We start from the raw sequence: 16,495 nt of genomic DNA on the forward strand, positions 1-16,495 counted from the left end.
AATTTATTCTTCTCAAAATCCACTTCAGCCAAACTAGACTTTTGAATGCCTTCATACCAATTAAGTACTGGTCTTCGCAAATTGTCCATATGTATGAACAATGAAGATCATAACAAAAAAGTTTGGTATTTATTAGTACCCAAAAACATCCTGATCCCATTAAGTTCACTAATTAAAAACTTTAAATACTAATTAAGGCCAACAAAATGTTTACCTTCCAGCAATGTGCTACCCAAATCTTCATCCTCATATGGTCGAGTAAAAAACTCAATAATACAACGGAATGCACTCGCATTATAAACAACATCAAGGGACTGAGACTGTACATGGAGCCTGTTGAAAGAAAATTGAGAGTTAAACAATGCTTGGGATTTCACATTAAAAAGCTCAAATTAATAACATGATACAATGCATCTTAAAAAAATACATTCTAGCAAAGCTCATACATCTATGTCATCTTCTATAGTTTATCATCACAAACCACCAAATCATTCAATAAATATTTATAGTCCTGCATAACATATGCATTGCATTTTGACACTAAATTCAACAACTTCCATGAGATTTTCTTGCATTTCTTCAAAGAATGCAGCCTTCTGATGCCTGTAAAAACTCCAGTCCCCCAGACTATTGCTAACACAATAAATATAGGCTTCTTCTGCTAATCTAAAACAAGTCTTCAATAATTTGAAATCAAATGACTCCATCCCACTAATATCTTATTATAAGTCCATCAAATAGGAACAATAATTTGGTGATGCAGACTAAAAGGAACTATAACATTTACATCATTAATTCCTCTAAAAACTGTAGTAAATCTGCTTGGAACCTCATTAATTATACTACACAGTCTGCAAAATTTCAATTGTTGAGAATAGATGCTGTATCTCATAGTAATGCTCTTGTTGTTAACCAATATGATATTGCTAATCTACTAAATATTTTCTCAATTCCATTATCAGACAGCTAAAAAGTAAAAGTCACCAACTAAAGCCTAATGAACTATCGCAGGGTATACCACTTAATGATTAAACTATCTTTCTTCATTCTGCAGATGACAGAGATATTGACAGTAAAATTTAAAAACAAGCAAGAACCACTCAGCTCGATATGATGATATATCATGCTTACTACAAAAAGGCAATGACAATTCTTCAATGATCCATGTAATTACACATTTACTCAATGAATCTCTATCTTCAGGCATCTCGTCAAATAGATTAAAAGTAGCTTAAGTATCCCCAGGATTCAAAGGTGGTGACCCACAAAACATGAATAAATATAGACCTATTTCCATACAATCCGTTTTCTCCAAGATTCTGGACCAAGTAATTTACAAAAGATTGTTATACCTCTAAAGTAAACTCAATATTCTTTCTGATTCTTAATTTTGCTTCATGAAAAATAAACCAATTAAACTGCAATACATAAATTCATTCATTACATCCTACTTGAACTTAATAAAAGGAATTATGTAATTGATGTTTTCTATGACTTTAAAAAGGTTTATGACCCAGTTGATCATTAAAGTACTATTGAGGAAACTTGAAGAAAATGGAATCTCTGGGATAGCCAATCAGCCGATGAAATCTTTTCTGACAGGAAGATTACAAAGAGATCAATTATACTCAGCTGAACCAAAATCCTTTGCAATCTCCATTCCCTTGATGATTCAGACAGTTGTTCCTAAATATATATTCTAGGATGCATTCTGGGTCCCCGACTTTTCCATCTATATATAAACAAACCTCCCAAATTATTCTATTAATGGGTCATTGTATATATATGCAGATGATACAACCCATATAACCTTCTTCAAGAACCTAAACCATGCAATAGTTCTAAGTAACACTGACTGTGTGAATAAATGGTAGGAAAATGATTTGGAATTCATGAACAATGAGAAAACTAAATTTATTCCAATTTCATCCCCATCAAAGAAAAATTATAGCCTCCCCACCTTTAAGTATAAATGAATCCTCTCTTACGTATTCTACCATGAGAAAATTCCTGGGAATGCATATTCATGAGAGAATATCCAGGGAAACTTATATTGAAAGAATTAGCTCTAAAGTTGCCATCTCCCGAGAAAAATTGTGACTCTTGTTGATAATGGCACAACTCTCTCAGTTTATCATGCATTCATTCATAGTTGATTGAAATATGGTATTGCCATGTGGGGGCACTCATATTATTCCATGCACCTCTTTAAACCGCAAAAATGGGCAGTGAGAATCCTAGGTAAAGTTCCAAGAGCATGCAGTTCTAGACCTTACTTTAAATAATTTTTAATTTTAACTATTCCCTCTACCTTTATTTTCCATGCTATTATTATTGTACAGCAAAACAAAGCCATGTTCAATTTGATGACCAATGCTGATACACATACATAGGCACAGCACAAGAGGGTGTAATGACTTGAGTGTAATTGCTCATAATTCAGCCATGTTTGCTAAGAACCCTTGTTATGCCAGTGTCAAATTCCTGAAAACATTCCCTAGAAAACTAAGCAAAATAGAAATATTTGTTGTCATTTAAATCCAAACTTTATCAGTTCCTATACGAACATCAATTCAATACCATGGATGAATTCATCTCTCTCTCTATTGAAAATAATGTTATTCTTACGTACGCTGCTACTGCTCCTGTTTTTTTTCTTTTTCCACGTTATTTTTTTTACTGTTTTATTGTTTTATAGACTATGTTTAGAAGTATTTAACATTAAGTATAATAGTCTAACTTGGGGTTCATGATAACATAATGATCAAAATGTAAAATTTTACTTGCCTGTAATCAGCCTTGCTTCCAAATGGTTTTTTCTCAAAAACAAGCTGAAAAAGGCTGTCCTCCACTGGCCGAGATGCCGCCTGTGTTTGGGAAGGAGCAATGGTTTGTCCCAACAAATTACCCAATCTCTCAGCAAAACTTCTACCCAGGTGCTGCATACGTGTAGTGCCTGATAGAAACTGGGGAGCAGCATTTGATTGCAAGGAGCTGCTTATGTGAGGTGAAACAAGAGTAGAAAATGCAGAGTCAGGTGTCATGGCATCCCTGAGGTACATGGCACCCAGTCCAATATAAAACCTATGAGAGGAAGAACGGGGACGCCATTCCAGTCCCAACTTAACACTGGCAAACTCCAACTCCATCAGAAGAGTCCTGATAGAAAGAAGAGAAGAAAAATGCATAGCAGGAAGTGAAAAAATGCACTATGAATTGTGCTTACATTGTGTATAATTGAACATATCAAAGCACTTTACCACAGTTACACATGAATCAATAAGTTACATGAGTTTCCCAGAGAGACCCAAAGTTAGGCCAACAGATCAGCAGAGAAAATGAAGAGAATGTTCAATATATTCATATCATAGCACACATAATCACTTGATTTATCTGGATATTTAAACAACAATGAGCTATATTATATCACTATATGATAGGCCTGCAATTTATAATCTTACGTGGAAGTTTAACACAATTAATTTCTTTTTAATTTATAAAAAAGACACGACATTATTTCTTCTTGATATAGACACTGGAATCATTTTTTTTGCACTGCCGCATTAATTTCCATTATTGTTATGAAACTACTGAATAAACTCTCTTTAAAATGAATTATAAAATATAAATCAATACTAAATTTTAAATTAATTGGATTTTTATGGTACATACTTCGTGGACAGACAGCAAATCCACCATGAAGTCAAAATGAGAAAATAATTTATGTGACTATAAGAGCATCTATCTTCATAGGAATTTGAACTAACAAAGGTTCACATTACCCACAGAATAAAATGATAGGTTTTCAATTTTCACTTATACAAACCTGTCAAAAGTTGTTGTTGAGCTTTTCTTAGAAATGGGCTTGGTCTTAGAAAATAACTTAAAGGTTCCTTGATTAAGAGTAAAGTTTAACTGCCCAAAAACAGTGTCACGCCGAAGCAATGTATCATTTTCAATTGTGTCAGAGAGTACATCCAAAATTTCATCCTCTAAACTATTCATCTCTTCTGAATCATTCTGTCCTCCACCTTCATCAGTTAATGAAGTCAAGGTCTGATGATCACTATTTTGCCACCTCCACCACAAAGGCATCCAGTGCAGAAGAAGACCTCGGTGAACCCTATTCAAAGAAAACAAATTTGTATTGGCAAGGCATCCAACGAAACCTCTACAAAAAATATTATTGGCAAACAATAACACTCATCACAACAGAAATTTGAAAAATATAACCAGGCATATCAAAATTTATATTCATTATCTCTCGGCACAGACTTTAATAAGGGTCTCTTTGGCTAAACAATATGATGGAGATTGAATTAACAAAAAATTTGTCACAATATGATAAATATCCAAAAAATGTGGTCTTATGAATTTAATAATAGTCCATACATTAAATAAAGTGAAAATTTTGTATTCTGCAAACAGTGAAAAGACTAAATTCACATTTTAATTAAATTTTCCTTCAAATGAGGATTTTGTTTTGTTACCATAGACCAACCTCAGCAGAATCGAAAAGGGGACCATTTTTCATTCTTAAACCTATTCACAATGTTAAACAATTCTTTAAAAAATCAATTCACATTTGATCAACAGGGAACAAAATTATCTGCACTAGTATGCTTTTACTGGAAATTTTACGAGCCACTTTTGAGATGTTATCTCTCAAACTTTACATCACTTTGGCATTGATAGTGATGTTCACAATTGTTACTAATGTCCAGAACTAACTTTGTTTGCAAAAATAATGAAAACTATCAAAACCTTCCAGTTTAATACATGAAAATACTCATATAAAGACACTCACAACATATGACAATATTCTTAGAATTATTGAGTCATACCTCAAAATTTACCATTGTTTTGTACATAAGTAAACTACATATCGTACATAGCAACATTGGGGTACACTGGCTATAAAGGTGGCTCCTTCAGAAAGAATACGATATTATTTAGCACAGTGAAAGCTGAAATACTACACACTACACTTTAGTTTTGGTGGCATGTAGTCAAAAATGTGCCAAAACTGATCAATGGAGGGCTGTAACTGTTAGCAAGGAATGTTGCACATGGGATGGGCAATGCCAGCAACCTTGCATAGCTTATCTTTCCTTACTCATGAAAGTGTTTTTTAACAAACAAAATCAATGAATTAATTCATCAAAATCTTTCTAAAACTGACCGAGAACAGGTTTCGCAGGTATTCTCCGTGAATTCCATACAAATTTAAATACCAAATTATATAAAGTGAGATGGCATTATCAAATATTATTATTACATAAACCAATCTCAATTAAATCCTAATTACTATCCTTACTGGTGTTTTCCCTTCACTTGTGCTGCACCTGGTACAGGCGAATCATTTGAGCCTTGGCTGCTGCCATCCACTGTGCTCACGTTGCTGCTCATGTCTTGTGCCATGCGACTCATTGCAATCTCCCTCAGCACACGCAATTCTTCCAATCCAAGTTCCACTTCTACACGGTCCCTCAACAACTTTGCTGGCAGAGGGAGAGATGAGGGCGAGCGAAGGTGAGCTTCATATGCATCCACATAAGCCACCAAGTCCTTTGCTCGGCCCAAAAGGGATGGCCAGTTTGGACAGGAGCCTCTGCGACGCCTGGCTTCTTGCGAGTGGCATCGTGCTATGTAGGACCACCATTCACGAGCACCACCATCCAATATTCCCACCAGAGGACGCCATTTGCGATAATGGCGACTTTTGTCAATGGACTGCAGTCCATGAAGGCAGCTAACCATCTGCCCATACTGGGACTAAATGAAAGAAATGGTCAACAACACAAGGAAATATTAACATATGGTAGTGCAACAACCAGCTACCTTTGGCCATAGTCTTAGAACAAGAAGATTGCAGACTTCCACTCCAAAAAGAGGCATAGAAAGCATGAGCTTAGTTTTGCAGAAATCCAGTTCTATCGATTAGATGTTCTATCATGAGAGTGTCTTTAAGTACATGGCTCTTAATTTAATGAAGGTAGTGGGAGTAGCTTTAGGGGAGGAGACCGACAGCTGAGGTCATTTGAGCCATTAGAAATGGATGAGAAAAGAGGAAGGGTGGAGAGAAACCCAGCATCAGTATTAGCCTACTCTAAATGAAAGGCATCAAGGGGTCAGCAGTTTAATGTCCCATCTGACGGGCATCATACTCACTCAAAGTGCTCTCCACAAAGCACCTCAAGTAGGGATTGTGATACCACTGAAAAATATTTTTTGTCTCCAGGATTTGAACTGTCTCGGTGGTAAGCCTGTAAACTTGTGATCACACCATCTTTGTTTACTTATTAAAGACTGCATTATTCATAGGGTTTGTATTTGGGAGTGAATATTGTGCACTATTGAGACCTTACTTTAACACTGAGTAACTCTGTTACAAAAGATCTCAAGAGAAATGGTTGATTTCCTTTGCTATGGAAGTACAGGGTCGCACCCAAAAGTGGTAGGACTGATTTTCTCTGGCACGAACGGAGCAGTGGAGGGGGGTCTGCCTGGCAGGGTAAGGTGGAGGGGGCTCTTAGCATCACACCGACACCAACCTCAGTCGCCTGCAGGCTGTCGTTGAGTGAGGACACCGTTTTTAGTGAAGCAAGTTTTTGTCCACGTCGAAAAACAAAATGAACTTGAATTTAGAGCAACGTTATTCTGTGAAGTTTTGTGCGAAACTCGGGAAGACGGCAACCGAGACCCTCGATATGATCAAGCAGGCTTATGGGGACACTGCCTTAAGCCGTTCCAAAGTATTTGAGTGGCACAAGTTGTTTAAAGAGGGTAGGGAGCTCGTTGAAGACGACCATCGCTTCGGACGGCCGTCGACGGCAAGAACCGACACGAATGTGGACAGAGTGAGGACACTGCTGAACACAGACCGACGCTTAACCAGTGAAGAAATTGCAGACCAGTTGGGTCTGTCTGCATCCAACGTCCAATGCATTATTTCACAGGATTTGGCTATGCGCAAGGTGTGCGTCAAGATGGTGCCGAAAATTCTGTGCCATGGCACGCTCGTCGTCAGACAGCTCCTGGCCAAATACGGCGTTGCCACGTTGCCGCACCCACCCTATTCTCCCGATCTGGCACCACCGGACTTCTTCTCCTTCCCCCTGATGAAAAGACAGCTCAAGGGACGACGTTTTGACTTGATAAGGGCCGTTTAAGAGGCTTCGACGAGGGTCATCAACGGCATCCCCAAAGAAAATTTCCAGTGGGCGTACGGGGAATGGGAGCAACGTTATACTAAGTGTGTAGCAGCTCAAGGAGCATACTTTGAAGATTATTAAGTCGATGTAAGTACATCGTCAATAAAATTCTTGTAAAAAAATCAGTCCTACCACTTTTGGGTGCGACCCTGTAGAAATTTCTCCATGCTTCAATATTTTTTAATCAGTAAAAAAAGGATTAAAATTTACAATAAAGGACACATTTTAATGGATGATACTGTCAATTCAGCATAAAGAAAACATTCACACTTACATCAGTCAAAGAAAGCGGGACTTCTCCCAGTTGTAAATCACAAACATATCTAGGCTGGGTACGTGACCTCAATGGCCTTTCCGATCGATCCCTTCGAACAAGTGCTCTTCCTGATACAGGAGATAAAACATAATCATGTGAAGAGGGAGAACCTGCTGGTTTTCTACTCTCACTTTCACCAGCCTTCTCATTGGTTGGAACTTTGTGCATTGCAACCTGGTAAACAAGAGAGATCATGTTTCAACATTAAAAGGCGTATTTTCAATGTAGATTAAATGGAGAGACATAATAATTGAAATATTTTATACCCATCAAAATATTTGACATAAAAACTTATTATTAAAGAAATCATTTGCCTCGTAAGTTCAATATTTCTACAACCAGAAGTAGATGAAGAGAAAATGAAATTGAGGAAGTACCTAGACTAACTTCCTCATTCTGTCATTCTTCTGAAATATTATCCTGTCATCATTTCCAAACACCAAAAGTCTTTGCAACAGAGGGCTGACCCAAATTATTAGGGGAAGAGAAGACATTGTACAAAACTTTTCAGGGACCAACTGTGATGAGCAGGAAGTGGGATCTAGCTTCTCAAGAATTCAGCTACTCTTAGACCACCATTGTATTCACTTTGTGAATATACAGGCAATATTTACAAACCTTCTGCTGCCATAATGAGTAAAGATAACAGAAGGCAAGATTTATATTATCATGCATAACATGCACACTATTTTTAAGAGAAAATTTTATGCAAAAAAATAGTAAATATTATTCATCTTATCCCTATATCATGAGAATATTACATTGAATGCTTGTCAAGGATCTTTGAACGATTTGTGAAGACATATTTTTGACAGACAGCACAGTTGTATGCTGTTTGGCGTCAAATTAGCTTAATTATTAAAAGGAACATGATAATAATATTTTTCATAATCACTATTTAAAAGAGAAATTTTATGAATATAATTTTCAAAAGCCTACATGGGAATGAATCGGCAAAATTCTGCCTGGAGTCAATTATGTCTCCTGTTAATCACTATATTATTACCATTAACATAGTGCCAACCATCTCTATTGTTCCATGACCATGGCATCAGTCTGGCAACCACAGAAAACTCTTCATATAAGCCACAAGCTCACAAACTTCCAAGTAAACTTTCTGTAGAATGTTACCAAGTATATAATCAAATGGTAGTCTCCACCACCACATAAAATAGAGAACATGTAACAATTTTGCCTTCAAGCTGTGACTCTTAGGAGCCTACTCCCACCTCCAAGCAGCAGACCCAACCAATCAATGTGCATGCATGAAGGCCCGTCCCCAAAAATATTTGAAAATAACAATAGTTATCTCAATATGTGAAAGGAGACATTCAATGAAATAGGTTCCCTTACCGCCAATTCCCCTAAAGCAAGGTCCCCAAGAAGCGAAGCATGTGTATCCCAATAAAGTGCCAAGGCCTGCAACTCAACCAGCTTGAAGGTAGCCCCTGATGAGGCCTCCCACGAAGCCGTGTAGTGGGGATTCCCATCAGAATCACAGCTCTGGGCAGTGAGTGATGCCACAGTAACACCAACTGCAAATGGGGGATCCCCAGGGGAAAGTGTCACCTCATCCTCATAGCGGAGGTGGACGTCATGGATTTTAAGCTGCCAGGAAGAGAAAGAACCACTATTAAATGGATTCATAATCAAAAGATAAATATTGCCATTGAAACAATTTGCCAGCTGGGTTAGCCGGGTGGGATATTGGGCATGAGTATGGTTCCCTCCCTTTCCTCCGGTAGTTCAACCCTTGGATATCTAATAACTAATTAACATTGCCTTTTAACAGAAAACAAGGGCCAGATGTAATCAAGCCAATGAATCACGTAAGTTGGTTGATTTGACTGAAAACACCCTCAGAAATAATTGTATTAGATTACTGAAATCAATTCATAACACAAAATATAGCTTACACAGTGTATTCAAATAGTTACACGACTGCGGCCCAGACAACAGCACATGTGGCTGGGAATAAGGGAAGGTGGAATGGGTAAAAAGGTTGGAATGTAGATGCGAATGTAAATGAACTTCCTCTTCCTCTCTGACCAACCCCCCCTCCCCCACTAAGAAGATATATGTACAAATTCACTTCTGTGAGGACCACCTTATGATGATGTTCAACACCAAAACTTGGGCCATTTTCTTAATAAATGTGTGGAATTACAAAGTCAATAATTTCATTTCAATATGCTATGTAAATTCCATAGAGTTACACTGGAGACGACAAATTTCAAAAAGATGATTTATTGAATACTCACATTTCTTTAGATGCCTCCTAATTTGTAGGCAATAGCACCACCTTTGGTAATACAAAGGTTGTGTACAACACTGGTATAGATGTATATTACCTAATATTAGATTTATTTGGTGCAATATACAAGAAGGTAAAAGTACTCTCAGGAAGTCAGAATGGAAAATTCATACAAAATATCAATAGCGTGAAAGAGAGAGAAGGCATTTTATAGAGTGAATTGAATAAAACAATGAATGTATTGCATAATATAAGAATAGATAGGATGAACAAGGAACTTATCAGCAACCTATACATGAGACTTCTCATATGTGAGTGGTGGTTGAAGAGCTGGGAGGGGCAGTGCAAGGAAGAGGTTTAAGACAGGGGTGTCCATAATCACCTGTGCTTTTCAACATACATGCGGAGGAAATGGCTGAAGAGGCATGGAAAGAACTAGAGATAGGAATGTAAGTCAGTGGGGAAATTTAGAAACATAGCTTTGTGAATGATTAAACTTTAGTCAGTGAATGGGTTACAAGCATTGCTGAGAATATTAGAAAATCAGTGTCATTAGCATGGGAAGAAAGTCTATGTAAACAAAATAAAGGTTTGGCAGTTTTCCAGAAAGAGGAAAGCCAAAATATTAAAATAGGTCTGGAGCAGGTGAAACAGTTGACATATCTTGGAGGTGTCTGGAACAAAAATGTCAAAGTAGTACGGATTTTAGAAAAATTACTGCATTAGGCAAAGAACCTTTCACTAGAAGGAGGAATTGATCACAGGAATTTTGAGTAAGGAGGTTAACAAAAAATTAGAGTAAACTTTCATATGGGTGTGGTTTGGTATTGAGGGGAAACTTGGTCATTGAAACAAGATGATAGATTGGAGGCTTGTAATAAGTGGGCTATTAGAGGGATGGAAAAGATAAAGTGGACGGAAAAGAGTGTATACTAAGTATTTGGCATGGTGAGGGATGAGAGGGGATTGTTGAGAAAAATCCTAAGGGGGGCAGGAAAGATGGATGCAGAGCATTGTGATTGGCAATTGGATATTGAAGAATGTGATAGAGGGGAGAATTTTAGACAATAAAGGAAGGGATAGGAAAAGGGCAGGCATGTAGGAGGGAATGAAGGGAGGAAGGAAGTATTCAGAATTAAAGAAGAGTATATTGTCGTGTTGGATGTCAGGTTGTATTCGTTAGGAGAGGCAAAGAAATGAATTGTTATATAGTTCTTGTCCATTCAAAACCTACTTTAAACTGTATAATGCCAATAATAATAATCATATTTAGTTAGCAGAGAAAACATGGATGAAGAGCCTGCGAGAAGAAATTTAACAATGATTGACAAGGAACAGGATAACTTTTACTGTGAAGCCAATATCAAAGTCCTCAGGTGGGTAACCCATCAGTAAAAAATTAATACGAGGGTCATCCGGAAAGTAGTACCCGTTCGTGAAATAAAGACACAAAAGTAAATATTAACAAACATAAAAAATTTTATTTGAAAGAGGATACTTTAAACTACTTCTCAACATAATCTCCAAGCAAATTAAGGCATTTGTCATAACGTGTGACAAGTTTCTGTATTCCTGCTGCATAGTCCTTCGCCGCCAGCTCATTGAGATACGCGAGGGACCCATCTTGCACAAATTTTTGCATAATGCAGATGGTGTTTAACAATTTCATGAACAATTGTTCGAGAAACATTGGGAAAATGCTCACAGATGTCATCAATTGTGACGCGCCGATCGTTCCTCACGAATTCGTCAACTGAGCTCACCAGTTGGTCTGTAATGACAGACGGTCTCCCCGAACGCTCATCGTCGTGTGTGTTCCCCCTCCCCATGTTGAAGTTGCGACACCACCGCCGAACAGACGACTCGTCCATTACATTGTCTCCATACACCTCCTTTAATTGGCGATGAATATCACATGGGCGAACGTTTCTTGCATTGAGGAATTTAATCACTGCCCTCACTTCACAACTGGCGGCGTTCTCAATTTTTTTAAACATTGTAAACAATCACAGAAACAACACAGGCAATGCTAGCGTCACGCAACTTGGCTCAGAGAAGGCAGACAAGCCACTGAAGCTATCTGACCTCGTCCAGCGGCTACTCGCGTCGTCAGCACTTCATGCGGCACGAACGGGTACTACTTTCCGGATGACCCTCGTAATACTCCATGACTGAAGGTTAAACTAGGAGTTCTTGAAAGGGTCAATAAATCAGGTAATCTTAGTAGCAACAATTATTCATGAATTGAATATATACCTCTAAATAAAAGGGCTATTTGAAATGGGTCTTGTGATTGGATCAGAATAATGAAAATTGTCATTTAAGGATAATATTTTGGCCTCATCTACTTTAAAAACTTTTTATCATGCCATGAGCACACACACCCATACAGTTAATTTATTTAAATATAAGAAACTTTAAGCAACCTGCAAATTTTCAATGATGTTCGTCATCAAACTGGTTCCGTAACTAAGCCATGACATATAGCTACTAGAATAGTAGCTACTTGTTCCAGACATGTTTGCAGCTGCTGCACCACTCCCAGCCTCTTGAGATGCCCTCCATCTGGCCTCAAGCACATCTAGTCGGGCCATCTTGTCTTCCTGTGCTGCTTGCTCTTCTGCTTCTTCATCATACTATTTCATACAGTAAAATAATGTGAGTTAAATTCATAATACAAAATAGTAATAAATTTATAATTAATTAAATCAAAATTAAAACATTGATATTTTCACACCAAGGTTAGCTGAAACAACCTACTTGTTGAGATTAGAGATCTCAGTAATTGGGAACATCTCCGGCCTTTAAAATATATATTGTAACTTGTATCAGCAATGCATTATCACTGCTGGAATTTTCACCAAGAACACCACAAATTTCAAAAGTAATGACTCATTCATATATTTATGCTGCTCACTAATCAGACATCAACTCGAGTTGCTTTATATATATGGTCTTCTTATTGTGATACACTTACACATTCTATTGAAAAGTTCCACTTAAGTTTCTGCATCTAGTCAATGCTAGATTTGGGAATGGTTATAGAGATATTACTCATGATATTCGCTTTGAAACAAATATAAAATGAAAAACTGAAGTACTTTCTTCCCTCTGCGGAGTGCAATTAAATGTTATAATGAGGGAATACATTTCTTTGTTTTTTCCTCATTATTTAATAGTTAAATCTCTCAAGCACTCATTAGGGCATATTCATTATATTTTATTCATCTTAAAAGGTTGTATATTTCCACAATTTTTGGCTGGATTCGTCCGACTTTATAATAATCAAATCAAATAAATGTAAATTATTTTATCAAAGCAATTTGTACTCGGTATTCTAAGATCGAAGTTTTCTAACAAAACTGGATTCAAGCAATGTACAAAAATAATAACACCAAAAAAATTATATTACCTCGGAGAGCCTTACAGGTCCAGCCACCAAGTATAGTTGTTCAATAAGAATTACCCAAGGGGCACTTCTGATTTTTCGCACTGGAATTTGCAATTTTACTTTGCCTACAAAGCCTGCTCTTACTTGAATTGGTAATCCCAATTGCCTTAAAGCATCTTTCTTTAATGGCAAATTTTCTAGTTCAACTTCACCTGGAAAGAAAATAAAAATCAGGGATTTAATTAATGCCAAACAACAATTGAGTGTCTTCCAGTGAGTAGTAGTAATCGGTGGTTAAACATGCATACTAATTATAATACGGATATTACAGTATGAAATAATAAGTTAAGAAGTAACGATACTCATATCATTTCCTTAAAAGCTAATTGATTTTTTATATGAAAACGAAAGATAGAAGACCACATACCTTGTAACAATGCAATACTTAGCTGATCGGTGTTTAGGTTTTCCACGTATTTCCCAAGATAATTGTTTAGGACCCAAGCCACAAGCCCTTCAAGGCCTAACATTTCAGATAAATTCACAGCCAAACCATATTCAAAATTGTGACTTCATAAAGGCACACTGAAACAATAACAACCAAACATTCAGTAGTGATTTTCACGTCGTTATAATCTCGTGACCCACAAAAACCTATTGCTAATGCTCGCCTTGAACTAAGATTAAATTTTACTAGTTATGAAATTATCCAACAATTTACAACTTAAAACTTAACCGCTCTAACGGGAAAATGGGCTCTAAAAATTATATGTAGCCAAACAAGTTAAGTGAAACTGACAGAAGTTGATTACAGCGCATTTTTATTCCCCGCACGGGATAGTCAACTTAAGTGTTTACCCAGTACCGATACATCTTTTTCAAACCTTATTTATTGCATGACATCATTGTTGAAGCACGTATTTACATCTGACATAGCACTCGTTATGAATTACGGTGCACATTTCTCAAACGAAACACACACAACCAGGGTGCGCAGGTGCGCAGTAATATAACATGTAAGTAACGATATTCGTATATCGTAAAGAGGACAACATAATATTCGCTAAGTTTTACTGAAAAAACGGAGGGCACCTATGCTTTTACACTCAAGGGACTCGAGGAAAGTTGTACCATCTTACTTCAGTTTTAACAACTCTAAGTATTTACCAGAAAATTTTCATAATTAACTTGTTTGTGGTAAACACTGCAAAAACCAATATTAATCCATTTAAAATAGGTTTCCTTCTAATTTTGTAAATTTTCGGCCTAAAACGCGATTGCCCTCAATATGCTCACTGCAAACATACTTTCATGGTACTTTTCTTACTTACATGCCTTTTTCGAAAATATTTATTTTCCTGCATGCAGTTTTATTGCTTTCTGATTGTCCTCCCTTTACATTTCCAATTTATGTGCTTACGCTTTCTGGCCAATTTAAATTTCATCTGTGTAACGATTAACAGAGATATGAGCGTTTATTTCTAAAGCGTCGCTGTACACGGAACAATTTTACGAGAATCCCGGCTCTTGTGATGAAACAAAATTAATTTTAGAATGTGACCGATTTAACTCTTGAGGGAAGAAAAAGGGCTTCGCGCTCTAAAAGTGCGAATACATGCATCACAGGACTCATTAAATAGCTAAACCACGGCTCAACTTTTCACGGTCACTGCCACTTGGATTTGACCTTTCCGCGGCCGGCTCGGGGGAAACAATACAAAAGAAAATAACGGGTTGACGACAGGTTACGTGACTATTGCTTGACGTCATGGAACTACGTCTTAACATTGGATTTCTCCCAAGAGCATGGAGGAGGGAGGACAGAAGGGAAATAAGTAGATGCTAAAAGGAATAGCTGATGAAATGATTACGAAAGATTTATCTAATGGCAAAAGCATTCATAGGAAAATATCTTCCCATTAACTTAGTGAACTCCGTTGCACCGTATAAAACCATATCGATCTTTAATTGGATCTTTTTTTTCTATGACGTAAATTTTCAAATTAATATATATTTATCGTTAGTACATCCCCGAGTCACCACTCCATATCAGCTAAAATATTAATATCTTTTTGCATTGAAGTTTACTCTATGATGTGGGGAAAGGATTTATCGCGTGCAATACTTTGTAAATTAACTCGACCCGCGATGTAAGAATAAGCACCCTGTATCTGTGGTTAATAATTGACGTGAAACCTGGCGGGAAGTTTTAATTTCTGATATCATGTGACATACATCGCGTCCACCGACTTAAATTCATCGGCTTAATGGAAAGCGTTACATCAGCCACTTACTTCTCAGAAAGCTGGAATACCCAAGACCCTTGGTCCAACCTATCACTTGCGCCCTTTAATAGTTAAACTTAAGGCCAAAATAAGGACGAAAGTAGTACAGTTGCTGTTAGAAGTCAAGATTAAAGGTAGGGGAACCTCAAGAGTGAAAGCTTGTGGCTGATGGGTATTGAGATTGAATACTATATTCTTCTTGATCGAACATCACCTCCATAAGTAAGATGACAGAGGTGTTTATGCCAAGTTTTCAAGAGACATTACTACCTGACCAGATTGTGATCACATTTTAGTGACAGCCTTGAAGAAAGGCCTGTTAAATGCTAAGGAGAAAATACCTTGAAATAAAGTGTACTGATTGAAGAGAACGCAGTTGATACATAAGTACTGGTTGTTGCAGTAGCGGTTTGGGCACATCATGAAGCAATACAAAGTACTCTTAAGTACTTAGTTTGAGACACACATTGCCAAAAAAGTGGAGTACTTTTCCAAAAACACTGTTCCACACTGTCTAGCTCAAAATGGTGTGGCTGTGAGATAGTTATAATGGAATTGGTGAGATGCATGCTAATGGACCCTAGATCCCAAAAGGAACTTCGGTCATAAGCAGCAAGTACTGTTGCTTGTATTACCCGCCAATCTACAGCTTTAGGGTGCTAACCACCATCCACATTCTTAAGCAAGAAATAACTTGATTCAGGATGTTAAGATGTAGACAATGGACAACAGAATCTTTAAAGGGTAGTAAGCAAGCAAGCTAAAGATGAAGTGAGTACCTTCTTAAAGTCTGAAGAGGGAGTTAAGGTTCTTGATAGTGGAGTTCTGCAAGGAAATATGTATCCAAGGAAGATTTTTTTCATTTACTTATAAGGTTGATGTAAATGCAGAGACAGAACTTCTGGTTTTTATTGATTTCCTTGTTACAATGAATCTTGAAGATTCACAAAATAATAATGAACATTAACACTTGCCTGAAATTCAGGACAACGCAATGCCACATTAGTGGAAGAGGTGAAAAAGACATGTGGTCCA

General features: G+C 37.1%; 2 protein-coding genes across 2 annotated transcripts in view; both read right to left on the reverse strand.

Moving 5' to 3' along the window:
• The window catches only part of LOC139691843 (intermembrane lipid transfer protein VPS13D-like), a 93,740-nt gene extending 93,409 nt beyond the window's left edge, over positions 1-331 (reverse strand). The window contains exon 1 of the mRNA XM_071589748.1: positions 215-331. The gene's annotated coding sequence lies outside the window, so the exon portion shown is untranslated. The remainder of the gene's footprint in view (positions 1-214) is intronic.
• Positions 189-14,140, reverse strand: LOC139692115 (intermembrane lipid transfer protein VPS13D-like). The gene is made up of 10 exons (XM_071590151.1): positions 14,060-14,140; positions 13,603-13,760; positions 13,197-13,387; positions 12,211-12,420; positions 8,884-9,138; positions 7,489-7,704; positions 5,318-5,775; positions 3,827-4,123; positions 2,788-3,159; positions 189-333 (listed from the first exon to the last, which is right to left on the reverse strand). The coding sequence occupies exons 2-10, from the start codon at positions 13,703-13,705 to the stop codon at positions 189-191; spliced, it is 2,247 nt and encodes a 748-aa protein (XP_071446252.1). The 5' UTR covers positions 13,706-13,760; positions 14,060-14,140.
• Positions 14,141-16,495: the final 2,355 nt, after the last annotated feature.

Source organism: Hetaerina americana, unplaced genomic scaffold (assembly GCF_022747635.1).
Source record: "Hetaerina americana unplaced genomic scaffold, ioHetAmer1.1.p SCAF_4, whole genome shotgun sequence".
Taxonomy (NCBI): Eukaryota; Metazoa; Arthropoda; class Insecta; order Odonata; family Calopterygidae; genus Hetaerina; species Hetaerina americana.

Excerpts from the sequence above, each read along its gene's own strand:
- LOC139692115 (XM_071590151.1), bottom strand. The coding sequence starts at position 13,705 with ATGTTAGGCCTTGAAGGGCTTGTGGCTTGGGTCCTAAACAATTATCTT. Across the intron at positions 12,421-13,196 it reads GACCTGTAAGGCTCTCCGAG|TATGATGAAGAAGCAGAAGA; the intron begins GTAATATAATTT and ends TGTATGAAATAG. Across the intron at positions 5,776-7,488 it reads TCCCGCTTTCTTTGACTGAT|TCCCAGTATGGGCAGATGGT; the intron begins GTAAGTGTGAAT and ends TCTTTCATTTAG.